The 27,793-nt window shown below is 38.7% G+C and overlaps 1 protein-coding gene across 1 annotated transcript; it reads left to right on the top strand.

The window, feature by feature from the left end:
- The first annotated feature begins 2,156 nt into the window (after positions 1-2,156).
- Positions 2,157-18,532, top strand: LOC139135600 (dystroglycan 1-like). Its single transcript, XM_070703071.1, is given in 3 exon segments — positions 2,157-2,638; positions 15,014-16,429; positions 16,432-18,532. Coding segments are annotated over 3 exon segments (3,594 nt in total). The 5' UTR covers positions 2,157-2,374; the 3' UTR covers positions 18,346-18,532.
- Positions 18,533-27,793: the final 9,261 nt, after the last annotated feature.

The following is a 27,793-nucleotide window of genomic DNA, read 5'->3' as shown; positions in this document are numbered from 1 at the left end:
ATACATTGATTGCGCTGTATGTACAGGAAGCCATTAATACCTGCAGGGCATCTTTTCACTGGCGGCACGTCTTCTGTATGTCTTTTGTAATCTCGGAAATACCAATTGGACTGATGCTAGCAGTTGATTTCATTTCAAGATCTCTATATTGATTGAAGGAAATTTTCTTCATTTGACTTGCAGATTCAATAACAATTTGTGTTAGCAATTTCTTCTCAAGCCATATGTGAAGATGCACATCTCCTTGCGTATGGTTATAAATTTATATTCACACATAAGAAATTCCAGACAAGGCCTAGAAATGTGTGAAATTGCTTGTACATGTATTATCGTCAAATTGGTATTTTCTGGAATGGATCTCTGTATTTGTACGTCAAACCTGTTTGAGTTCAGGGTTAAATGAGGATTACTTGTAACAAAACAATCTGTTTGTTTAGATACATTTGCCGAGGCTCAGTGAACTGAAACCCCTCAGTGATATTACAATGTTATCTGTCTCATCCAGTGTTGATTTAAACCTTGTTCAGATGTGCAAACTTCCAGTTGCTTTTCCATGATTTTTCAAAATGACCGACTTCAGATAGTGTGATTGCAGCTTTATTGTTGTATGTGTGGTCCTGAATGATTTATGTCACTGACAACTATTGGAGTATCCATTCGAAGTAGCAGTGTTCCAACCAATGGTATCTTTGCTTACATTTTGTCACAATTTTATGTAGTCAGGTATAAGCCCAGGTTTCTCTTACATGGGCATTCATTCAATTTTGTGCAAACATTCATTACAGAACGTACAGCATGTAGTTGTTGGATTGATTTTCAATTTGATTACAGAGAACAAATCAGGTTATCATAAAAGGATACGATAGCTGGAACGATAGTTTGGCATCTAGGATTTTGTGTGACATTTACATATTTACATTTAATATGATGTTGTCATGTAAATGCTCGTGATACATTTTGATCATCATTGGAGAAGTGAAAAGTAACATTTCTTTGGTCTCCCTGACTGTGTTGTGTCAGATTCAGAATTTTTTCTGTTTCCCCTCAGGTGTTTTGCTACAATGGCATTGAAAACCTGAAGATGGAATGTGCAGACACAATTGTCTGGCCATTTCTTACATGCACAGATATTTCAGTGAATAGGAAAGAGCATTTGAGAAGTTCCAGACCATTTCAGATGTGATAATTTGAGAATATTGATACAGCATTGGGCATTTTTTCACTCAACCCTGTTGTCAGATGTGGATCATTGCTTGAATCATTGGAGCAGACAACAGCAGTGTTGTTGTTGTTGCACAGTTTGAAAGCACACTTCCATCTCATGCCTTCCCTTGAAAAGCGTCGCATTACGCTCTCTGGATGAGATACAAAACAGTTCTTCATCATGTGTGGTTTGCATCAAATGTTTGTGCGTCGGCAAACCAGCACAAAACCTTTTCAGCTCTGTTCCTTTCACTGTCCTCAATCATGCACAGATTAGCATTTAAGAAATTTACAAGTGAACAGCCATTATGTCGTTGATGTCGCAGCAAAGAGTGAAAAACCATGAATATTTTTACCTGAAATGCTCTGCGTTCAGTCGAGTTTAAACTGCTGTTTTAAGGTGATGTATGTCGGAGGTAAAAAATTGCATCAAATTTATGAAATCTGGTAAATCTGTCTTGTTGACAAATCCTGTCACAGTTTATTATTATGTGTATACTATATTCATTGTCACTGCTCCAAAGACTTGCGCTTCACAGGACAACTACGTGTACAGAATTGTGTTCTGTGCACACTGTTACAGACAGGCAGTGACTACTCTTGTATATATTCATTGACAGGAATTTATGTGTAATGGCTTTTGTATAGTTGTTGTTTTTTGATGCCAATAGATGTGCAACCAAGTGTGACTCCAAGTTTTGGTGATAGTATACAGAAAAAAAAAGTGAAATGATCTCTTAAGTTTGCAAAGTTACTGAGTAAAAAGTGTGCATTAAAGTTGTGTTTATTACTCAAGGTATATTTTGAGAAAGCTCTTGCCAAGAGTCTTTTCTTTAGAAAAGTTCATCAGACATGATTGTCAAATGTTTTGTACATACACGCACAAGGATGAATTCAGAATCTCTTCACTTCTATAACTTTTGACGTTTTTGTTGTTTTCAGGGTCAAGCAGTACAGCAAGGGAGTAGGAAGAATCTATTATGTGTAATTTGGAACTGCATCACGGCAGATAGCCTATGGGAATCTTCTGAAGAAAGGATACTATCAGATACAACCCTGCATTTACAGAACACTTGAAGAGAGTGTATCTGCGAGCTGGAATATCACCTCTGTCTGTGCAGCATGCATTTATTTCCCTCTTGCTAGTTCCATGAAAGAAAATTTGAGAAAAATGAGATTACAGATTCATCGGTCATCTGTGCCCCGGGCCTGTTTAGGACCCACTGTTCTTTTGCTTCTGACTTTGTGCGCAAATGCAGAGAATGACGCCTGGTCAGACCTTGGTGCTAATGTAGTTCGGGAAGGGACGCCTCAAAGTGGTAGCGGTGCCGTCTCTGTTCTGTGGGGAGCTCCAGATGCAGTCGCCACCGTGGGTAAAGTCTTCAAGTACGCCATTCCAAAAGATGCCTTTGCTGGAGATATTGCCAGATATGAGGTAGGTTTTGATGAATATTAGACATTCTCTAAGCCCTTCACTGGCTCTGTAGCCTCGTTCATTGTCTGCTGTACAGTGATATGCCATCTAAGTCATGCATACTTATAGAGGGCAGACGGAGAGGTCCACGACATGTAGTCAACAACGGCTGAGAGAGTGTTTTTGGGGAAGATGTACATTGATTACCATCTTATTGTACATCATTATAGATCGTTAAGACTTATTCACTTTCAGGAAAGTGAACTGTATAAACAGAACTCCATGTTCATGATTGATAGATGTGAGGGCACCTTATCTAGGTTCATCTACTAGTGTGATACTTTGCATGATATCATCGTGAAAACTGGAAATCAAACAACGAAAAACCTACAGGAGTCCATTATTACTTGCCACTGAAATACACATTATACTTCTCTTGGATCAAGTTGTTGTTGTGGTGTCATGATATCCTGACCTTTCTTGTAAACTGAAGGCAGTATGATGAACATTTTGTCTTTCCATGTTTGCTTTGATGACGAAAAGGAACGTGGGAATTTTAAAATGTCCCATTCCATAGTGATGAATGGTGTTGTATTTAAGGATCTCCCGTGGTTACGGTGCAATGCCTTCCAAACGTAAAGTGTATCTCTGAAATCAGACGGAGACAGAAAGAGGTCTCGTGTTGCCCCTGCAAGTGAAGACAACATGCTTTAGGGCAATGCATATTTGGAACAATGAAACCACATTAGCAAAAATGAAATTTAGCAGGACATCTGCTGTCCCAGCAACATTCATCGCATGTACATTTTCCAATCTATGATAGGAGATATTTAATTATCAGGTTTTGTAATCAGGGGATGGTAATACTGAAATTTGCTTTGAGGCAGACATTCTCCACATGCATCAATCATGTGAAGTGTTGTCGCTTGGAGTCTTAGGCGATTAAAGTTTGGCAGAAACCATTTACCTGTGTGCAAAAACGTTGTCTTAAATGCCACATTATTAGCCTAGGAGATGGTTCCATCAAATGCGGAAGCAAGAAGTGACTTTATATAAATGAACAGTTGTGTCTAACTCGGCAGATACTCCAAACAAGGGTCTTGATCATTCCTAGGTGATAACTTGGCAGGCACATTGAACAACGACAGTGTTTGCTTGTCATTTTCCAGGGAATTATGAAGTGTGAAGTATTGTTTAGAGCTCTTGAAGAGGCATATTGCTGATTAGATGAAAGGGACAAATCATTTCAACCGATTTAAAATTCTATGGGAAACAATGGTTTGTGAAATGTGAATTAGACAGGTACATACATAGAACAATAGGAGCACCATGTCAAGAGTATGCCCCTTTACTGTAACCTGCTCACCCCTAACACCCTGTAAACAGGTCCAAAGTCACCATTGATAACAATGCGTTTGGACAAAACCATGCTGATGAAAGGGTTAAAGAAGCTAAAAATCTCCCAATAGGGAAAACACACAACTGATAAATTTCGCAAGTGGGAGGCTTAAATATGCATGAGTTGAAGTAAGGAAAATGCCAACTTCAAAAGACAGGAAGAATTTAAAATAGAGAAAGAAGATTAGGGCACATTGATGATAATGTAAACAGTTGAATTTCCTAGACTTTTGAAGATTTGGCTTTTGCGGTATCCTGTAGTGACTAACCCCCTCTGGCTGGCTGATTTCCTGACTCCCGGGTTTATGTGGAGATAAAACATTTTGTCCTTCATCAGAGCGAACAATATTGTGTCTAGTGTGGTTGAAGGGAGTTGTGTGAAAAAAGGGCACATTCAATTGGAACAAAGTAGCATTCATTTACCCTGTCACCTCTTGTTTCCATGGTGATAAGGCCAACCACCACTTGAAACATTGAAGTGTGCCCAGAATGGAAGACATGTTTGATGCATAGTGACAACTTCTGGTCTTCTTTTTATGTCTGTTCGAAGATATTCCTGTTTTTAAAAGAGTGCCTGGTTGTCCATACCGACTTGCGTGACATTAATATGTCTCTGGCAAAGCAGGGTCAGTTTCAAGGGAGAAATGTTGTTACATGTATCAGTGCCATCCACTCTAACATTGCTCAAATACAGTAATATGCCAGCATAAACCTAATGGGGTGTCTAAATTTAGAAGCAGCATTTGTCGTCACTTTCAGCTAGTGGAACTGATCTGATCAAGTTTGAACTGCAGTTGGATGTGATTATCATTGAACTGTGTCACTTTGTGCATGGGATCCAATTATCTGTCTATGGGACTCAAATGTTGTTGCTTGTGATTAGGTACATGGAGCTCAGCTCATAATATTGTGATCACAAGAAAGAGAGAGAGAGAGAGAGAGAGAGCGAGAGAGAGAGAGGAGAGAGAGAGAGAGAGAGAGAGAGAGAGAGAGAGGGAGGGAGGGAGGGAGGGAGGGAGGGAGAGAGAGAAGAGGGAGGGAGGGAGGGAGGGAATGAAATTTTACATTGCTTCTATTTTCATGTTAACATGGACAAAATGAAGTTGGGCATCCAACTATAGGCCAATGTGTGGCATTTGTTAATGATATACACCTTTCAAAATGTAATTTAAAGCTTGAGTTAATTATGTGGAAATTAAACAGACTAGAAGTAGTACCAGTTTTATGAATACTGTCACTTTAAAATCATGTCATATAGCCCTCATATCAGGGCTGTACAAATATGAAGTAGGGGACCTTAATCTTTGAATTGATGGCAATTCTCTGTGTTATCCTGTGATGCCAATTGCAACAGTGAAAATCTTTAATGAATGAGTCAGAAAGTCTGGTAGCAGACAATTATATTTCAGTAGGCTGTCACTTGTTCTCTTAAAATGTTTACAGCACTGGGCACAAGTCCTAGTGTTGCAAAATGCCTTCCGTCCTCCTATAAATTGCATCGTCAGCTGTGTGGTTTTTCTCGCATCGGGGATAACTGTAGCTCATAAGAAGTTGCTCCTTGCCTTTGAAAAGTGTTGTGGGATGGATATGAAAGCTGGTGGCATTGACAGGTGTGTGTGGCATATTTGTAAAGAAGGATAATAAGATAAAAACCAACCCTAGAGCTGCAGGTAAATCGTGAAAAATGTAGGAGTGCATTCAATTTGTTCATAGCACGTAAGACTTTGCTGCTTTTCCAATGTGTTGCTTGAGTCATGTCCAATAGATGTAGACCAGATGCTGATGCTTTGCCATAAACCATCACTTAAATTAACTCTAGAGAAAAGCCTGGCAAGGGATAAAGAACAAGTGCTTTGCTCAGGTGTTGGTAACAATCAATAAATTTAACTGTGTGTAACTGATGAGACTTCCTGGTACAGACAGACATTCTTGCATTAAAAATGAGTAATGTCAAACAATACACCGTGCCATTTTAAGTGTGTCCTTCATAGCAACTGACGTGTGCACTAAGTATGTGTTTTAAGGTTTGTGTAGACAGGATACTGATCTCTTTAGTCTTGTGCAGAACAATGGGTTGTCCTCTTGGCAGTTTTGGCTTAAGCCACTTTGCCAAAATTAATGTGGAAGGTGATTTCCAGTAGTCAACACAGTTACAGTTATGCTCAACGGAAAGTAGACGATGAGATTAAATGATACCTTACTCAATTACTAATTTACATCAGACACTTTATTTCTAAAACTACACTAGTACCTCACAATATTGCTTGCGAGCGGCAAGTTCTCAAAGACAAGAATAACAAATACCAGACCTAAATGATTCCTTAACATAACAGTCGCTTGCCTGCTTCTCTGCCGACATGAGTGCCTTATCTCTTTCCACTGGTTTATTGCCGTAATCTTATACCACGATACTAATTACACAGCGACAAAAAGACAACTGTAAGTTGGCTGAAGTATGAAGTAACATATGTGCCTCTCAAAGAGATATATAAAAGGCAAATAATGAAACATCTTCATCATTCATGAATCAAACGTTTTGTCTGAAAAGCTCTTGCAAAGATATCTTGAAACAGACAATAATTATATGGTTTCTCTGGTTTGGCGAGTAAATCTTGTAGAGGATTATACAAATCTGTAATTGACCCTCATCAATTTGAGCCATTGAATAACAGATAGACAAGTCTCATTTGATTGGATATAATAAACACAAAACGTTAAACATCCCAATCAAATGTACTTGGAAGAGTATGCATGAGAATAGTTGCACCACTGTTTGACTGCTAGAAGAGATACACAGAATAGTGGACACATAGACAGTATTTCACATTAATCATCAGTAGCTTAGGTAATTGTAAAGTTGGCGATATGGTACATAGCTAGAGACCCCCATGCGTGATAACATTGCCAAATTAAGTCAGTTTTATCCAAATGTTTTTGTCCACACTTATCTTCACTCTAGCACAAATTACAGAGTGGCAGTTGATTGTAACATTTTCACCACCATGGTTTGGCAAAATACCCATTGTTATCAATCGTAAGTGTGGACCTGTTTTACAAAGAATTAGGGGGGTTAGGTCGAGGCATTTCATACAAAGAATTAGGGGTAATCTGTTTTAAGGCATTTTAGTGTCAAAGAACATGAAAATTGGCAAAAGCAAAAGTCATGATTTTAAGATTGAAAAATCCAATCGACTTGACACTTACTGAGCAGTGTCTCAACAATGTCGGCCGGTCTACCCCGGTGATGACGTTCATTTCAGCAAGAACTACAGTTGTCTTTTTGTCGCTGTGTAATTAGTATTGTGGTATAAGATTACGGCAATAAACCAGTGGAAAGAGATAAGGCACTCATGTCGGCAGAGAAGCAGGCAAGCGACTGTTATGTTAAGGAATCATTTAGGTCTGGTATTTGTTATTCTTGTCTTTGAGAACTTGCCGCTCGCAAGCAATATTGTGAGGTACTAGTGTAGTTTTAGAAATAAAGTGTCTGATGTAAATTAGTAATTGAGTAAGGTATCATTTAATCTCATCGTCTACTTTCCGTGAGCATAACTGTAAAATGGTCTGTAAAGAAATAGTTTGAACGATTGAACCGTAAATTATTGCCTGCTATTTTACATAATGAATGACTTCCTATTCTATGTTCATTACACAGTCAACATTTGTTCAAATTATTAAATTTGGAAAAAAAATATGCTGAATGCGTACATACCACAACAACTGTCATGTTCAGACATTTATGAGTATTAAAGAATAAGCATGTTCATGATATCACTACATTTTACCATGTAGATGATTTTTGGCCCCTCTGGAAAAATTGTTTACTTTCTATGTGGGTTTAGAGGAGAATGCATCACTCAAGTCTGGAATGGCTCCCTCGATATTTGGAAAGGAATGTTAAACAGCAGTCCAGTTGTGTCAGACTGAAATTAAATCGGAAAAGAGCAATATATCGCCTTTTTACTATGTTAACTAAAACATGTCTCATAACCATCTTCCTTGCTTGTCCTGAAAATACAAAAGCCAGGTTTGGACAGTTTTCTTGATTTCTTATACATTTTTTTCTTGGGAAAAAATGGTTTGATTACATTAACTGGGGGAGTTTCTCTTTTCCAGATATGGTACTGTGTGAGTTAAATGTAGGTTTGAGATGAACATACATGCACATGTAGTTAGTCTAATTGCGTCACGTGAATAATGTAAAATGTAATTTCATTTTGAGAAATAGTGCTGAGTGATAGGTCAACTTGTGAATATTAATAAGGATAATGAACAGGTGAATAATAAATGTGACTTTTGGTGGAATTGTGAGATGTACCACCTGATGTTAACTCATGTACATATAAGGTACATGGTCGATGAGGAAATGTGCACTTGTGAGAGATTCTTGCAGCTGTACCTCCCAAGTGAAATCCTCCAAGGTTTGGCAGGCAGTACTTCATACGTTTGTGTTTCCGACGGATGTGAAGGAATTCTACGGCGTCTTGTGTAGTGGTCATGATGCTTTGAATTCTGCCCTCAGAATGAATGAAAAATGTGCCCGGCTGCCACCGGAGACGGGAAGCCTGTGTGAAATCTGAAGCTCGTACCTCGGCAAAGGCTGCAGCTTTCACCACCTCTTATTTGTTTATGGAGAACTATTCAAATATACAGGAAAAGCTGGGGAGGACTTTGCAAATTTAATGTATTTAGAATAAACAAGTGCAAGTGAAGTACCAGTCGGTATCAAGGGGATACACTGAATGAAAGGTTAGAAACAGATGTGTCAAACTTTATTGAGCAACTGGTTATGTATATTTTAAATCTGTTCCTGTTGTTCAAAAACAATTCCGCTGGGTTTCATCTTCGGAAAGTTGATCTTTAAGATCAATATAGATTGAAGACTCGTCAACTATTCGGAGCAAACTGCATGTTTAGTAACACACTGTCAAAAATTGCAGATGCCAACATTCAGAGATTCCTTTCTCAGTTTAAAGGAACATTCTCGTGGATACAATGCCTGAAATGAATTTTAATAATATTCCTGATGACATTAAACAGAGAGCAAACTGTTTGAAACCTTTTCTAAATTCCATGGAAAACATTTTTTTGTGGAACGTGTGAAAGAAATGGGTACGCACATAGGACAATATGTGTACCAACTACCATGTCGAGGAACATGCCCCTTTAGCTGCATTTATCTACATGCATATTCATCATCAGTGGAGTGAAGAAGTCTGCTTGGAGATACTATCCAAGCATAATTGTGCTTAGATTGATAGCTCATAAGATTTTGCACACTGTTGAAAGAAATGAGGGTGAAAAAAGGCATGGAAGTGGCATGGCATACTCCATCAGATGTTGACTTCTTACACAGTGATCTTCAGGTCAAAATGAATGATAAAACACAATGCCAGTCTAGAGTCTACTAACGGCGACGGTGATAACTCAATAATCAATGCAAAAAGGTATTTTTACCAGTTTCATTAGTGGCGATAAACACACATCACAATCAGTGCCTGCGTTGGAGAATGCCCAATTATCAGTTGTAGATAAAACATTTTCAGCTGGGGGACATGTGAGATATAGATAATGGTGGCTAATTATTGCCTGGACATCTTCCAAATTGCATGATCTGCATATCTGATTGACATCTTATGATAATGGTCAGCCCTCCAGCCCCCGTAATTAAAACATCCAGATAGCCTTCTGATTTAATGCATCTTTTCCTTTGTTGTCCTTGTACATCTAAATGGTGTATCTTTGATGGAGATACCACACTGTCTAAACCGAACTAAGTATGACATGTACTGTACAGTAAAAGTACTGCCAGTTACCAAAACAATCAAATGTCTGCTTTTAAGTCTGTATCAGATAACATATATACAAATTAAGAAATCTGATCTACATGTACATGAACCTGTAGCACACCAATTACATTCCACAACCAAGATACTCTCACAGCCCCTGGTTTGCTGACCAGGTTTCTATTAAATCTGTTACATATGCTGGTGCGCCCTCAGTGGTCTAACTAGGCAAGCCCCCAAGTGAAATGGGATGGCCATACAGCAGCATGCAGGGTGGGGGAGGACCACACTTTGCAGCCACAATACTGGAATTTCAACCCTGACAATATACAGCTATCCAAAAATGGAACCCTTGTGCAAGTCTATGAATCATTGAATGTATGTAAGCTACAGTATATGCACACTCAGCTTGCCTCACTGTGAGAAAAGTTATGCATTTACATATTTTTTGAATACGGAGCACCTTCCACCTGCTGAACTCACAATCACAGACCCAATACCAGCAGTGCCTCTTCCAGAATTGTATGAGCTCAAACAAACTTGCCATAAACCCAAACTTCTGCCCATTACATGTAACATTCACAGAAGCACGTGATGGTAAAGGCATTAAATTGAAAGGAACTAATAATAGCCAAATACTCCGCTTTGAGCAATCTGTACTTTGTTCAGTTCACAACATGGCGGTAAATGTCTTCAAGGTTTGTCGAAATTAGGACATGAAAAATTAGACTGGAGAAAATGGAACATAAAATGCATGTACCCTCAGGATGTTGACAAACTAAACTGTAAGCATTACAGGTTAGGAGCCCTGAACAGAATTCCCTATTTATGAAATCAAAACACATGTGACATTAGTTTCTCTAGGGGACTGCTTTGGTGTTTTTTGTGAGTCCATGATACAAGACATAATCATTTTATCATTTATATTGTCCTGTCAGATATTTATGAAACTGTTTGTTTTCAAATGTAGGTATTGGGAATTGGGGTCCAGGAGGGTCATAGGTTGTGGGTTCTAGGTGCACTGAGCTGCAACGATGATAAATGCTGCAAGCATCCATAGCCAGGATGTTGTGTTTATGTGTATGAATGTGTTACTTTAGGAAGTCATGAGAAGAGAGATTTTAATTAAGGATAGATGAGTGAGATATTGTATGTCTCTCTGGACATTTACTCATTGTTCCTAAAGACTCATAGTATATCAGTCTGTGCTCTTTACATGTAAAAACCTTCTAAACTTCCTTTGTCTAGAAAGTTAACATACCAGCAGTTTATTTAAGTTTGTCAATTAAGGTAGGATGTATGTGTGTCAGTGGATGTATACCTACATGTATTTTGACATCCGTAGAGTTTTATGTGGTGATGTACTTAACATACTGACCCATGTCTTCACATGCTGCACTACATTTGACACATGTAATATGCACAGTTGTTTTCAAGATATCTCCATGAGAGATATTTCATTCTGCAAAGAAGGACACAGGATTATCAGGTGTCGTATCATCTACATTACCCCTTTACATCTTACATCCTTTCCAATCTCATAATCAAATATTTTGACACAGCTGATGTAGCGACCTCAGAACCTGCCCTACACACCAACGAATCCTCTGTATTGTTTCACTGAGCAAAGCTCGCCCAACTGTAATCTCTACTCGTTGAGTGCAGCCTAGTGCCTATCTTTGCAAAGGATTCATACATGTCTCGTATTACAGCACTTTAGCTCAGTCACCTTGTAGACATACCCAAGTTACTTCCCCATATCTATGATTTGTTCCAACCTTTACACAGAGGTCACCTGTTCTAAACTAAACATTGCCCTCTGTCTCACATCGGTGAAATTGATCTTGATACGTGTAGCCATTCCATCTCCAGTAATTTTCTGGCAGCACTTCCCTGTGAGGTTGTCAACACCTCCCATTATACAGTGTAATAGCCACTTTGGTCTCCACTTCACCAAGCCAGTGTTAGGATCCAGAACCTCTCCATGTACGACTTGTGTGACTTAATGTATATCACATAGAAGTAAATTTTCTGTTTCTATGAGAGAAGCTTTGATGACGATGAGAGGCAAAGAAGCTGTATAAGCAAAGACCTCAGAACTGTAAAATCTTGTGACGCTAGTGTACCTAGCATTTTCTACTGGTTTTTCACTACCTGTGTTCGGAGTTCATATTCACAGTGAGGTTATGACCTGTACTCAGAGAACAGTTGAGGACATGATCGTCATGAAAATTATGTTCATACCCGAAGAAGCAAGATGTCTTGTGCTTTTCAGCATTTCAAAAAAGATATATATTTTCATGTGTCATTATGTCCAGTCAAAGAACACATACCGAGCTTCACCTCATTAGACAAACATACAAGACAAGTACTATGACAATATTGTAAATATCACAGAATGCGTAATGCAGTGTGATGAATCTTTTTCATTGCCAGACTGATCAAGGGGAGTTATTTTTATCCTGGCAGCATAATTTGCTCTTTGGTGGTAATTAGGAAAAATGTAATGACACGTTGAGGATGATATATGGTCTGTTACTCTCAATATTACATTAGCATTTTCATTATCTAGGGTACAGCAACTCAGGTAATGGACATGCCGATATTGAAACTGACCGCATGTGTCACAAGTCTGCATTCTTAGAATTCCAAATTTAAAAGATATCTTTGTTGCATTGTTGCTTATCACAGTATATACATGGTGAAGGCTGGATCACTTTAAGTTCCATGTGCAGTGTTGAGGCCAGTGCAAGGAATTTACCTCTCTGTGAAAGCCTTGAAAAATGTTCATGTTTTCCATTTGGATTTTGAAATTATGAATGTTTATTGTCTTTTGGCCTGTTTCATCTTAGAGATATGAGTTCACATTCTTGAAGTAACAGTCAGTCCTCCAAACCTTTGCTTTTCTTCTATGTGTGCTGTTTGGTTTTGGTTGTCATCAGATTTCTTTCCCTCCTGTATTCATCAGTGTTCACATCCACGGCACCAGACACAATAACATGCGGATTGAATGAAATCAGTAATTTAGCCAAATTGAAACATTCTTTGACAAGTTTGACTTTTTATTAGTTTGGACAACATGCATCCTCATCTCCTAAGGTTTGTGAATCAAATTGCACAGGCATAATATTCATAGAATATCTATTGTGAACTCCTTCAAGGCAATACTCGTCCATCTTTGCCAATATATGATTCTTACGTGCTCTCAAATTACAAAGCTACATGTATTTTGAAGGCACAGGGTGTTGTTCACGTAAGAGATGTTTTTGACTTTATGAGGTCAAGTGTCACCGGTGGTGATGCCCAGAGATACTGAAAATCAATAGTGATGAAGGCTAGATGGATATTCCTGTATTACACAGTGGGTACAACTGTCATCTGTTTTGTGTGGCCAGCGTTGTTGCTCGATCTACCGTCCACTTCTGGTAAATGCAAATTTCCTCAGGTTTTCAAAGAAGGTGTTGTAAAATGTGATTTCCCCGTTCCCTCCCTCTTTCCTTATAGTGATTAATTCAGTTTTCCATATGTATGTCCAAGACAAACTTCAACCGGACGCCCCACATCGAAGCCCTTCTTGAAGTTAATGATTGCAGTAAAAATCAAATGACTATTTGCAGAGAATACAGTAATAGAGAGGAATACTGTCATATCATAAATTATTTCTCTGCATGGTGAAGTCATCCTGCTGAATCAATAATGAGGTGTATAGAAATTGTTTGCCAAGGCAAAGTAAGGGCTGTTTTATTTCAGTGTGTACAATCGTATTTCACAAATTTTCTTTTAAAAGAAGTTCATAAAAATATAAGCCAAAATAAGTAATTATCATATTTCATCTTTCATTTGACTGCTTCACAAGAAATTAGAATACTGGGGATGAAATGTAACATTATGAAGTAAAATTTTTCATTTTAAAATCGTACTCCTGAAATATGTATTTTGTTTCCTTGAAACTTTCATCAGGGATATGCAAATCGATTGTACCGTGTAGATTTGCGATAACCGCTTTGACCTTTTGACATCGCATGAGCGAGGTTGGCCGGGGAATTGTCAAGGGGAATGTAAACGAGTGGTTTGCTTTGTCTAACTTGTGTCCCGTTTTGACTTCCTGTGCGTGTCATGTAATTCCTTTCATATGGCATCACACGAAATCACAGTACACATGTACATCAACACAGAAATTTCATGGATTTTAAGTTGGCATATTTTTCATTACTTTCGTTGAAATGGATTTTGAAGCAAAACATTTTCTTGAACCCTGAAAGACTTGTGCCAGTTAATTCTCCTTCCTCGATGAAAACTGTGCTGTATGACAGGTACACTGCCTGTGAGAAGAAAATGCATGGAATAAATATAACTTTGTTGATATTTCATCATTTGGTTTTGTATTGAAGCCACAAGTAACTTTTGTAATTCTTAGCTTCAGTATTGCATAATGGGCAGAACAGATTACAGTGGTCTAGATTAATCCAAAATCAGAAATATGGAGCATACGTGTTTCAAATGATGTCGTTACAATCGTGACTTCAATATCTGTGTATTGGTTTCATGTCTCTGTTGAACCACTGTGTGACGGTAACAGAAGGTGATGGAATTGTTTGATTGTAAGTCAGTGCTGCTATTGTTCATTACCATGTTTGTCTGGAACATCTCCATAGTTTTGACATGGTACCCGAAACTTACATCAAGCGTGGTGCCCTTATTCTCTGTAAAGCCGTAAACTGCTCATTAGTCTCTGAAGTCTCCCATTTCTTGGATGAGATGCACCAAGGCAGACAATTATGTTTAAGACATGTAATATATATGTTGCATACTACGAGAAGTGGCATACATGAACAGAGAATATGATATTGATTTACAAGGAAAATTCAGTGCTACACTAAAAAACATATGTCGTATAGAACAAGATGTAGCATTCAGGAACAAAGGATGTTAAATTAATTTACCAGAATGATTCAGTGCTATGCTATCTAGAAAAATGTTTTATAAATTGTCACTAAAAAACTGGTTGAAGCTTCTCAACCTTTGGGCAGAGATTAGATTTTTGCCCTAGTGGAATGGCAGTATTCTATCTTAAGAGTAAATTAATCTTGGGGAAAGTTAAACAGATGATTCTGAAAATAGGTTTAATATGTTGATAAGTGCTCCCATTGTCAGCTTTTATACATTGGTTTCATGCCTCTAATGGTTTGATTCTGTGTTCTGTGTGTTTCAGGTCAGTGAGGCAGGTGGTTCAGAGCTGCCAGCATGGCTGTACTTCAACGAAGTCACCAATTCCATGGAAGGTATTCCAACACAGGATGATGTGGATCAGTATTACATAACTCTAACTGCCTATGGACACCTAGCTAACGGCACAGCGAAAGCTACTGATGTGTTTTCAGTCAGTGTCAGTCCGGAATCCTCCGTGGAGCCCAAAGTAGCTGGAGCAACTCCCTTGAAAGAGTATGGTAAGAATGGTCGAGTTAAATGCACAGCGGGACTGCCAGAAGCCCTGGCAACAATTATCCTTGATGCAGACTGGTCTAAAATGTCGCCTAAAGAACGTGTACATTCTATTGAACGGATGGCGGAGTATTCAGGATTTGAAAGGAATTTGTTTAAATTACTTCCAGCAGGGAAAGGTGGACTTTTTGACTCCAGGGCGCTGGTTGCCGGGCCTGGAAATATTAAAAAGCAGACATACCCTGGAATTCTCCTGTCGTGGCCTGTTGGCTGTGGCTATGATGTTAACAAGCTGCCAGTAGTGATGGTGATTGAAACTACCTCCAAGGACGGCGCCCTCGCCAAGAACATCGGCCATAACGTGATTGGCTGGCACATCACCCATGCCGAATCACACATGTCAAAGAGAATGAAAAGGCAGATAGCGGCACTGGCCACTCCTGTGCCAACACTTTTACCCAGCAAGCCGATGCCCACGTCAACCACAGAAGTACCAGTGATGGAATCGACAGCAATTCCGTCAAGCCGTGTTGTTCCAAGTGAAACTTCACCGGTCATGTCAGAAGCTATCCGGACCGCAACGAAAATTGCCCCAACCAAGAGTATGACCCCATCTATGAAGGCGACGGATACAAAGGTTCGAACACCGTCTGCTTCGCCAACTCGAAAGATGCCACCCAAGACCAAGACACCCAGCATGATGACACACGTGCCCATGCCAACACCAGCGCCAACGAAACCAGTCACTGCTACTGAAGGACCAAGTCGCTCCTATACCCAACCAATGCCATCAGAGACAGAGGCCTTGACGGCAGTACCAACCATGTCAAGTACTCCCTCTGAGACTAAGCCTAGCCGGACTTTCATGCCAGTTACTCCAACGCCAGCTCCTCCCGCTACAGAGAAGCCAAAACGCAACAAAGCCCCTGTGGTAAGGTCCCCTCTGGGTACAATACATGCCAACGTGGGCGAAGTGCTCACCTACCGCATCCCCAAGGATACTTTCTATGATGCAGAAGATGGAAAAACTCGCAGTTTGAAGTTGATGTTCCTGACCACAGAGGGACTTGTTGTTGACAAAAGCTCATGGATACAGTTCAACACAAAAGCGCAGACCTTGTTCGGTACTCCAACGGCGGATGTGGCTTCCACTCGTCAGGAATACATCATGGTGGCAATGGACAAAGATGGAAAGATGCTATGGATAGGTTTGTCATTGAGGTTGGTCCACTCAGCCCACCTGCCGGTACTACACCGGTCCCCAACAGTGTCCCAGCCCTTGTGAATACTGTTGACAGGCTGGTTGTCTCTGACGGAGGGGTTCTGAACTTCCCGATCCCTGATGACACGTTTTATGATGCCGAAGATGGCTCCACTGCCAACCTAATGTTATCACTGGTAACAGCAGCTGGCGAAGCAGTGGCAATGAACTCCTGGATTAAGTTTGATGCAAATGCACAGGTTCTGCATGCCCTACCCATGAACGGAGAGCTCGGTGTTCATGAATATGTCATCGTTGCCACCGACAGCAGGGGTGGACAAGCAAGAGACGCCTTTGAGATAGAGGTTGTGCCCATGGCACACAGACCGAACCATGAGTTCAGCATAACACTGAAGAAAATGCACGAGGTACTTGAAAACGATGTCATGAAGAGAATTGATGTTGTCAATAGGATAGCACAAGTGTATGGAGATGCCAGTCCTGATGCTATATCTGTGCTGTATTTCAAGAAAGATCCGGCTATCGTAGGATGGACAAATAACTCTCTTCCCTATGAGCCCTGTCCTGTGGTCCAGTTTGGCGAGCTTTCCAAGAAACTTACATCCCATAGTCACGAAACTGAGCCAAGTCGAGCTCTTAAGGATGCCATGTCTCCAGATTATCATGTGACAAAAGTAGAACGAGAGATGGTTGGAATGTGTGCAGAGTCCAACAAGAAACCAGACCTGTTGAATCACATCGATCGTGTCGTCGCTTATGAAGGTGAAATGTTGAACTTCCGCATCCCAGAGGACACATTCTACGATGAGGAGGATGGCACAACACGCAACTTGATGTTGCAGTTCGAGTCTATTGAGGGCAAGCCGACACACATGAATTCATGGGTGCAGTTTGATCCAGACACCCAGACCTTGTTTGGTTTGCCTATGAGCGAACAGGCTGGTAAACACGAATACATTATAGCTGCCATCGACAGCGGTGGAATGGTGACACGGGACGCTTTTGAGATAGAAGTCTTGCCAAGTATGCATAAGGCAAACCATGAATTCAGCATAACATTGACAAATGAGCTGGAAGAATTTGAGACTGACATAAACAAGAAAATTGATTTGATCAACAGAATTGCTACTCTGTATGGTGACCCCGATTCCAATGCTATCACTGTCCTCTATTTCAAGAAAGGCTCCACCATATTCGGATGGACGAACAACTCTTTACCATATGAACCTTGCCCTGTGGCCCAGTTTGGAAATCTTGCCAAGGTGGTCACTTCCAACGGTCCCGACGGGGAGCCAAGCCAGGCTTTGAAAGAAGCTCTTGAGCCGGAATACATGGTCACCAAAATAACACTCCAGCCTATTGGGTCCTGCGTTGATAGCGAGATGTCCACCCCGGAACCTGACGGTCCAGATCTAGCGGGATCGCAACATTCAAGCAGTGAGGAAGACATCTGGGTGATAACCATCGTCCCGGCAGTTGTCATTGCTGTGGTCTTGCTTATCGGTGGACTTGTGGCGTTTGTCCTCTACAGGACATGTCGAAAGGGCAAGCTGTCCGACGAAGATGAAAACACCTTCATCAAGAAGGGCATTCCCATCATTTTTGCCAGTGAGCTCGAAGAGACTGAGAAACCCCCTTCTTCCAAGACTCCTCTGATCATGAGAGATGAGAAGCCACCTCTTCCGCCTGAGTACCCAAGGCAGGATTCCCCCAGCAATCAACCTCTACTCTCGCAAAATCAGCCGGAAGATGACGAGGATTTGTCCGGATCACCACCGTACCAGAGGCCCCCACCATTCTCCTCTTCTCCGGAAAGTCGCAGTTCAAGACCACATATCACTCCAGCATACAGAGCTCCACCACCATATGTACCGCCATAAGGTCTGCCGAGATGGGACTAGTGCTTGATGAAATTATTCCAAACTGATGCCTACCATCAAACATACATGGACACCCAGCTTTTTTTAATGACATTATTGTTTTTCAGTTCTGAATATTTTAAACAAAGCATACGAACATGTGTAGAAATTAAAAAAAACTGCACATGTGTTTTGGAATAGTTTCATCAAGACAATGTGGGAAGGGATTATAGGGAAAATTAAGTCACAGAAACTTGATATCCTGATAAGTGTATGCTTTTAACATACTTTTATTAGGATTAATGGTGAATTATGAACAAGCTGTTAGTTTACTGAAGTTGTCAGACATATTACGACAGAAAATGAAAATACACCAAGAAACGAAAGTTGACAATCACATAGGGAAACTATTTCAGTAGATCACTTGAAATATCACTCGCCATAACTTTTGTCAACATTTAAAATTTTTTGTCAACATTTAAATCTTCACAGATGCATTTCATCTCATTTTAACAAATGACTATATGTCGGCACTTTGAATTTTAAGTGACTACAGTGAAAAGAAATTGTTATGCAGTTTTCTCTTGAAAGGACCAAAAATAACAGGAAATAATCACCAATGGAGATCGGGAAGAGCAATGCCATTCATGAAGCCATTTCAATACTGTAAATTGACGGATTCTAAAAAAAAAGGAGACAAATACGGTGTCAATGCTGTGTTGATTCATTGTATAGCTGAAATAAAAACCGTTTTCAATTTCAGGTATGCTTTCAATTGTTTATTGTTTTGGTAAATAAACATATTCACGTTATATATCGTCAGGTCCAAATATAACACAACCAATATATTGCCATATTTACATGTATGACCTTTATCGTCCGTGTCATTCATATTTATTCCAATCATCAGACACATTAACGATACAGTCTTCTTATTTCTTACATTTTGATCATACCATAGTATGGAGGTAGTAAATATATGAAATGGTAGATCTTTTAAAAAAATCTAGCTTCCTTGATGTAGAATTTGAAATCCAGTAATCAAAAGACATCACTTGCTGTTTCCAAGTCTGCCCCCGACTTGATCCTGCACCTCAGAAATCTGATCGTCTCTTGCTCCATATTCTGAAAATCTTCAACTGGTCTCAGATTTGCGAGAGAAATCTTGACTCCTTGATGTTTCCTTTTTTTCAGCCTAATCTTGAAGTATTTAATGTGTGAAGGCCACATCATCTGAAATTCATTTCTGTGTCAACTTCTGTATATCATCGCAATTTTATGTGTTGGTGCCAATCTCCTATTTGGATTGAAAAAAAAAGATTTGATGTTGGCATTGAAGATTACTAAAACCTTTACAGTTTTGGAAAATCAACAGAGGCCTGTGCACCTCTGTAGGAAAGTGCTAAAATTTTTTCTAATATGTATGTATCCACTCTATTTCTGTAATTGTTACAAATCTTGTCAGCTTTTTTTAGTGCCAATTGTAAATTTGAACCAGTTTTTTTTCTAAATAAGTGTTTTGACAACTGTTTACAGCATTAATCAAACAATGCATAAAAACTGAAAATTGTAGAAAGGTAGAAAAATTTCAGTAGTAAAACTATACCAGTAGTGCACTTGTAGGCTTTTGTTCATTTTTGGATATATTTCTGATTGTCTTGCAATTATTGTTTGCTTCTGTTTCATTGAATAAGATGTTCTTTCTATACCTACGACTTATTATTTTTTATTTTATAAATATAAATATATATTATCTCATATATATCGTGTATTTCTGTGACTTTTCAGAATGTATTTTGTAGCTTTTGTTGTGTTGGTATCTGCTTTACACAAATTAACGGGTACACCTTTGAATATGATTCCATTACCTGTACTCCCAGCCTTCTGTCGTGTGAACACATTGTGACTGAGGGGCGAAATCAGAAAAGCAGTTTTTTTCTTTTCAATGTTAGGAAATGTGTCGGTGTGGGGAAGTTCAGTTTTTTGCACACTTGACAGTTCTGTTCAGCCGTATGCAGTGTAGAAGAACATTTGCCGATTTCTATACCGGCCATGTCAAATGCTGGATAAGCAGTTGGTATGTCTGCTATGAAGGCCGAATACACTTCAAGCTGCATGATTTTGTGGTGCTATCGATATCATTTCAATTCAGTCAGTCAGCCAGTTCAGCCAAGATTCATCGTAGCAACTCAATATTCCACTGTGTCAGTCAGTTGGTGGTGATCAGATCAATTGAAATAACTGGCTGACACATTGTCGTTTAGGTTTGAGCAAAAAAAAATCATGAAAGAAAATAAAAATTTAACCTTGCTTTTTTCCAATTGGACAAAAAAAGACGGTTTTCTGACATTCTATAGTCACAACAATGCAACTTTTGTCAAAAAGCTTTCCGTTCACTTTCTTTGGATATGCTGGATGATAGGAACACAGGTATGATTCTTTTATATGTAACCTGGTAGTGGAGACTGAAACAGCAGCAGATACACAGATAGTATTGTATTGTAACGATGGGTGAAGACAAAGTTGTGTCAAAATGATTTCGTCAATAGTTATTTTGAAATTATTTTTGATGATTTGTAATGTTCTAACAATCAAACCCAGCTGACTCCTGTGTATAAGCACACTGTGTTATGACAGTAGTTATAATTTAGTTATTAAAATAATAAAAAAACATTTTCACAAACTTTTTTTTTGCAAATGAGGTCTCTTTTCTTCGCAGTTTTTAAAACAGTATAGGAATAGATGACAGCAACTGTTTATATGACAGCTTTCATATTTTGAACTACTGTTTCTACCCAGTAGATTCCAAATAATTTGTGAAGGTTTGTCCCAATGGCATATGTGAATGAATTTTGCCCATGAAAAAGGTGTTCCAGTGATCACGTGTGACTTGCAGTGATATAGTTAACAGTGCTGATTAAGTTTTCAATTCATATTGCTTCAAAATAACCGACTCTGATAATCTACTGTCAGTGCGAAGTATTTCTGTGAATTATCAAGTATTAAATAGAATCGGATCATTTTCATTAAAGCTTTCTTTGAAAGTAGAGCTGTATCAATCGCTTGTCCTGTAGAGCGAAAAGGCCTGCATCTGTGTGACAAGGGTTAGAATCATATACAGGTATGTTGCATTCAGAATAGTCTCGTTTTACCAGACCTCGTCGCTTTGCCACAGCAAAGTGCGCCGCTGGCGGTAGGACATGGCGAGTCACGGAGCGCCGAGTCGCAAAGCGCCCAGCCAGTGGAAAAATCACTTCATGTTCCTACCGCCAGCGGCGCACTTTGCACTGGCGAAGCGACGAGGTCTGGAAGCGAGACTACATTCAGAGGAGATTTTTGTTAAAGCCCCAATAGCTGCGAATTTAAGTATTATTTTCATGATTATTTTCAAACCAAAGTTGATTCATGTAAATGTGCTAACTGAAGGACGTGTAAAGAAGTATCACTGCTTGCTGATTTGGACCATTCCTACTCATTTTACTGTAATAGGTTAAATAATAAACTGGTGCCGAACTCCTAAAATGGCTCCCCATGGAAAAGTACAAACAAAAATGCAGTATTTCCTGCACATACACTTCGTGATCACAAATAAACAAGTATGGTGCCATTTACTTGAGTGCAACACAGGATGGCCAACATTTTGTTATTGTAATCTTTATTTTCTCTGTCAGCGATTAGTTTTCAAAACTGCTGGGAACTCTAACATGATGTTAAAACGTTTGAATTTATATAAAACATGCACTTATGACAGTGTTATACACTTTTTCAGTCTTATTGGTCTTATTTAAAAAAAAAACTTGGAAAACAGGATATTTTGAGATACACATTTGCAGCTATTGGGGCTTCAATGTGTTTGTCATTTATAATTCATTGCCAAGCTTTCACAATGCAATTTGATGTACGGTGTTACGGGGCTGTCATCACAAAGAAACGCCTTCTATAAGCATGTGGATCTTTCTAGGAGATCCGGCACATATTATTAGCGATGGCTTTTGCCTTCCACAGAAACAACACTAATAGTTTATAAATGAGTAAACTAAATTTTGTGGTGTTTGTGATTTTAATTACTGCATGCCTGGGATTGTAGTGAGAGCTCAAAGTCTTATGTTTCCTACAGTCATTGTTTTCAGTTTTGTCAGGAAATATGCATTCTTGTTTTGGTGAGGGTAGGTTTTATCAATTGTAATCGTTTCCTGAAATGTAAATTACACAGAACAAAATTTAAGTCGGTTATTTGTAGCTTTTGTGCCCAGGTACTGACACTTTATTAGTCCACCAGTTGGTCATGATTTGTATATTACAAGTTCTCGCCAATCCTAGCAGGAGATAAATTCCTGAAAACAACTGGTCGATGATGTTACCTTGAACGAACACTAGCTCCTCCGGTTCGGGACCATTCGTATTTTAAATTTGCACGAAAGAAATTTAGTCTTACACTTGTGAGGGCGTCCTATACCGCTATCGTACACGTAGCGGGTGACTTTAGTTCCCCGGTTCAGTTGCAATAATTGTAGCCTTGGTAGGCTGGGCTGTGCAACTTGGGCCTGTCGCAAGCCGCACGACGGAGGCCCAAGCCGCACATGTCAGCCCATCGAGGCTACAATTATTGCAGTTACGGGCCGCCGTAATTCCATTCCTTAAAAATTTAGTGTCGACCGCCTCCCCATCCAAACGACTCGGAAAATCCTCGACTTAGTTTCTGGAAAAGGGTTGTTTCTTACGTATGGAGAATACCAACCTGTCTTCAATAGACACGTTTACATTCGAAATCTACAGATGAATATAAATACCATTATTTGATTTTAAACGTCGCACCCATGCCCGCTTTAAGTATGCTTTGAGACATTGTAGACGTAACAAACATCAAGTCCTTACTGATACAACAGCAACAAGTTTTCGTAGTGGTGATCAACGCCAATTTTGGCGTTCAATCACAGTCCCCTGTGGTCTATTCCGCTCTGCATCTATGCGCCCCATAGACGTGTGTACACATGCCTGAGAAAGGCATATGTACACACGTCTATGGGGCGCATAGACGCAGAGCGGAATAGACCACAGAGGACTGTGATGATACAGTCCGTGTTTCTCCTTATGACATTCAGTGTGCCTTTGGTAAATTACAAAAGTGTAAAAATGTTGGTCCTGATTCACTTTCAGCAGAACATTTTATTCATGCTAGTAACACATGCTAGTACCAAAGTGTCAGTTTTGCTTAGTATGTGCTTTGCAGCAATGTTAGTTCATGGTGTGTGTCCAAACAGACTTTCTGAAACTATTTTAGTCCTGATTATCAAAGATAAAAATAGTGATAAGTAACATATAAACAACTATTGGCCTATAACATTATCGTACCATTGCTTCTAAAATTATGGAAGTTCTTATTTTTAGTAAAATTTAGCCTTTTTCGGAAACATCACCTTCACCAGTTTGGCTTCAAGAAAGGACATTGAACTGATATCTGTCTTTTCGTTTGTAAAGGAAATAATCAACTACTATAGGAAACATGGAAGTAATGTCATTGTATCTTTCTTAGATGCATCTAAAGCATTTGATCGAGTAAATCATTGGTCATTCTCAAAGAAGTTGGTTTCTCGTAAAGTATCGATCTATATTGTGAGATTTCTCCTTATTTGGTAGACTTGGTTCAAGTCGGTGAATTAAAAAAAAATAAAATCATTTATAATAGTTTCTGTCTCTCCGATTTCGTTCAAACCTATTCGGAATTTGGTAGCCCAGGCCATGTTTTCCCAGCGATTGAATGCGTTACCTTTGAGTCTGCGCAGTATAGTGAGTTAGTTTCTGTAGGATTCAATGATTCCGGGTGAAACTCCCCTGTATAGCGTTCACCCGACACATCGCGTCAACTCCACTCACGCGAGCGTTTCACATGAAAGCAAAATACATGTTATTGCGTTCACTCCACTCAAACATTAACAAATCACAGACTTGAACCAAATCTACTTATTTGGTATAGGATTCAGCGTATATTTATTTTATTAATTCGTTGGGGTGACTGCATTTCATCTGGTTTGACAATTTCTAACGATGTGAAACAAGGGAACTTTTGTCAATGTAACTCTGTAATGTTTATGTTGATCAGTTAATTGAGTGTACGACTTACAAATTCTTTAACAGGGTGATATGTAGGGGGTTGCTTCATAAACCACTTAATGTATGCTGATAACGTTTGTTAAGTTCTTCTGTCAAAGGGATACAGAAGCTGGTAAATATATGCAGTAGTTATGGTGATATTTACAACATTGCCTATAATACTAAATACAGAATATTTATGCGTCACTGACAAGTCAAATATCGTTCGTTTACCTACGGTGTATCTTAATAGTGTGAAACTTGTTTTCGTAGAGAACAAAATGTATCTTGGTTATGTATTAACAACTCAGAGTCGATTTAACGTCAGAAAAGATCGTTCTACGTTTCAGCCAAAATGCTTCTCAGGAAATTCTCATCATGCTCTTTTGATGTTAAGTGTATTGGGCACGCCTTTGGTTCAACCATACTGAAAATGCCCTGAGAAAGTCGAGGGTCGCCTACAATTATGCGGCTCGGATATTGCTAGGATTTGACAAACGGAGTAGTGCCAATGTAATGTTTTTCACCGATAATTTGTACAACTTCGATGCACTTAGTAGAAATCAAATGTAGTATAGGTTTTTTGAAACATATATCGGGAAGTGAAAATATACTCGTCAGGCTGGTACATGATCGTCTTTATTTTTATCTCCGATATTTGTAAATTGTGGATTATTCCCTGTCCTTTTGTTTTGTCATCTTCTATCAGCACAATATTATACAGAAGAAATATTACATTTTTGAAATGTTTTAAGAGATATTTCTTACCTGTGCAATCAGAATTCAATGGACAGATTAAGTCCGAAATAAAGTGAAATAAATAAATAATACAATACGCCTGAACACTTTTTCAACGTTCCAAGAAGTCTGCTAGTAACAGAATCCGAACAAATTTCGGAATTCTGAAGTCCGAAAAATGATACCACTCTTACTTAAGGTGAAGTACTACGAATTACGTCAAAATTAGGCTGTGGTGTCTTTTTTTTAAACTTTGCATAAATATTCTTGGAAGTTGTGCAAGTGCAAAAATGAAATAAAAAATGGGGGTCACCACGCTCGTTTCCATGGAAACGGACGTTAAAATGGCGTCGTTAGAAATAAATAAAAATGATATAATTCACTTGAACTAAAGAAAGCAATTATAAAACGCTTAGCAAATGAGTTAATTTTAAAAAATACCATGACTTAAGATCCATATCTATCGAATATATAGTTTTCATGATGTTTGTAAAGAAATTTTAACATAAGTATCGATTACAAAATGACGATATCGAAATTATATCACTACATAATTTTCGAACTTTCTTCCTGTCGCTTTTAATGGTGTCATTTTGACCATACTTGGCGAATAAAATCCTGATATAATATCATTTAGTTTACACTTTTAATAAAAGGGTGTCACTACGCTACTTTTTACAATATCTCCAAGTGAATGGGTAATATGCGCCATGTAAATGGGAGAGAAATGTTAATTTTTCGCTAATATTGAATAAAAACCAGCTTCTTAGGGGGTCAAAATATGACAAGGTTATAGGTCACATGTATTTCTAAGAGACTGGGTCAAAAATTAGGTAGAAGCGCTATTTCAACAATGACAGGTGATGTTAAATACATGCGCTACAAAATAACCCATTTGCGGCAGGCTGGACAGTGCGGACGCAGATACCCGAGACGCGCAAAATCGATTTTCCTTCGTGGGTGGTATGGAACGCGAAAATTTCAAAAAAAGTCACTAAATCAAGCGCTACACTTTGTAAAGATATTTCGCCTATAGCTCATCGAGAATTCATTTTATGTTACTTATAACAAGACGAATTGAGAAATTGATAGTTAGATTTCCCAAATCATATACTATTTAGTGTCTTATTAGTTTATTTTGCAGAAAAATCGTGAAGTCAAAATATTGTCTCGTGCGTTTTGACAGAAAATACAACTCATTCACTCCTGAATTTTCCGGTCATGCTCATTACATGCTTCTTCTCCAAGTTTGATTTTGTCTCTGTCCTTTTACACAGACATCTAACTTGAACGCTGTGCCCTCAGTTTTGGCGATAAGGCCGTGAGACGGAAATGTTAACTTAAAATAGCACTGACTGGTCAGGTAGTCCTTGCAAATCCCGCAAACAGCAGCTAAAGCGCATGCGTGAAGGTTGCCCTCTAGCGATGATACTCATTGTCGCGTTTCTCAAAGAATCTCATCCTGAACTTTTGCGCTGGAGAAAGTATCTCCCTTATAAAACTGCAGAAAATTAAGCATAAAAATGAGGCGATTCGCTGAAGCCTTGTATCTCTGAAGTTGTCAATATAAATTTACTATAAACATAAATGGACTATTACTGATTGTCACTGATTTGCATATTGAGCCAGAAAGGGGAAAAAATACAAGAATCACAGCTTCAAAGCTATACCTGAGTTCGATTATTTTAACAATTATTGTCTAAAAGTATAGGTTTAATTAATAATGGGGTTATGTGATTAACCGAAACTATAATTCGTATTATAAATCTTTACAATTTGATGCAATAAATATCTTATAACAATACAACAACAATATTCTATAGCCATGATAGGTATACACCTCTTTTCACAAAGAAAACTTATACACAGAAGACAAAGTACAGGATAACAACAACATTACAACACAGACAGGCTTCATGTAAAAGTGTACAAAAAGCTTTGTCGATAAAATTTGCAACAAGCCTGCTTAAAAACTCTAACACTTGTACAACTTCTTATTGCTGTAGGCACATTGTTGTACGGGTAATTACTCAAAAAGACTCGGTTCTAGCAAATGGAGCTTGTAGAGCTTTATTACTAACAGATCTTAAAGATCTTTGTGGATCTTTGTTATCATATCCCGGATGTATGGAGGAGACTGGCCACAACATACCCTTGTAAACAGACACTACTAGGTTGTACTTATAGCGATTGGATAGCAGATACCATTGTAGAAGTGTAAACATTTCAATGGATGAGGTACCAATGTCACAATTCAAAATTAGTCGCATTGCCTGCTTTAAAAGACAGTTCAAGTGATCCATATCCTTTTGACTACAACAACCCCAAACACCGAGACCATAATCAAAATATGGTAAAATGAAACTTATAAAACTGACGCCTTGCTGAAACTGGTAAAAATGCTTAAATTCTGGCAAGAAGATACAGATTGCTCTTTATTTTTTCACAATACTATCAACATGTAATGTTTATGATAAATGACTCTGGATCTTCCACACCAAACAGCTTTTCGCTTTCTACATTTTTGAATATCATTGTCACAATCTTATGACGGAACTTTGAGTTCATTTTCAATCAAAATTCATAAAATTGAACAAATCCAGATTGTAATAAAGTAAATGATTTATGTCTTCAGTGGCAA

Source organism: Ptychodera flava, chromosome 6, assembly GCF_041260155.1.
Source record: "Ptychodera flava strain L36383 chromosome 6, AS_Pfla_20210202, whole genome shotgun sequence".
In the NCBI taxonomy this organism is placed as follows: Eukaryota; Metazoa; Hemichordata; class Enteropneusta; family Ptychoderidae; genus Ptychodera; species Ptychodera flava.
This window is presented reverse-complemented; position numbering and strand designations above follow the sequence as displayed.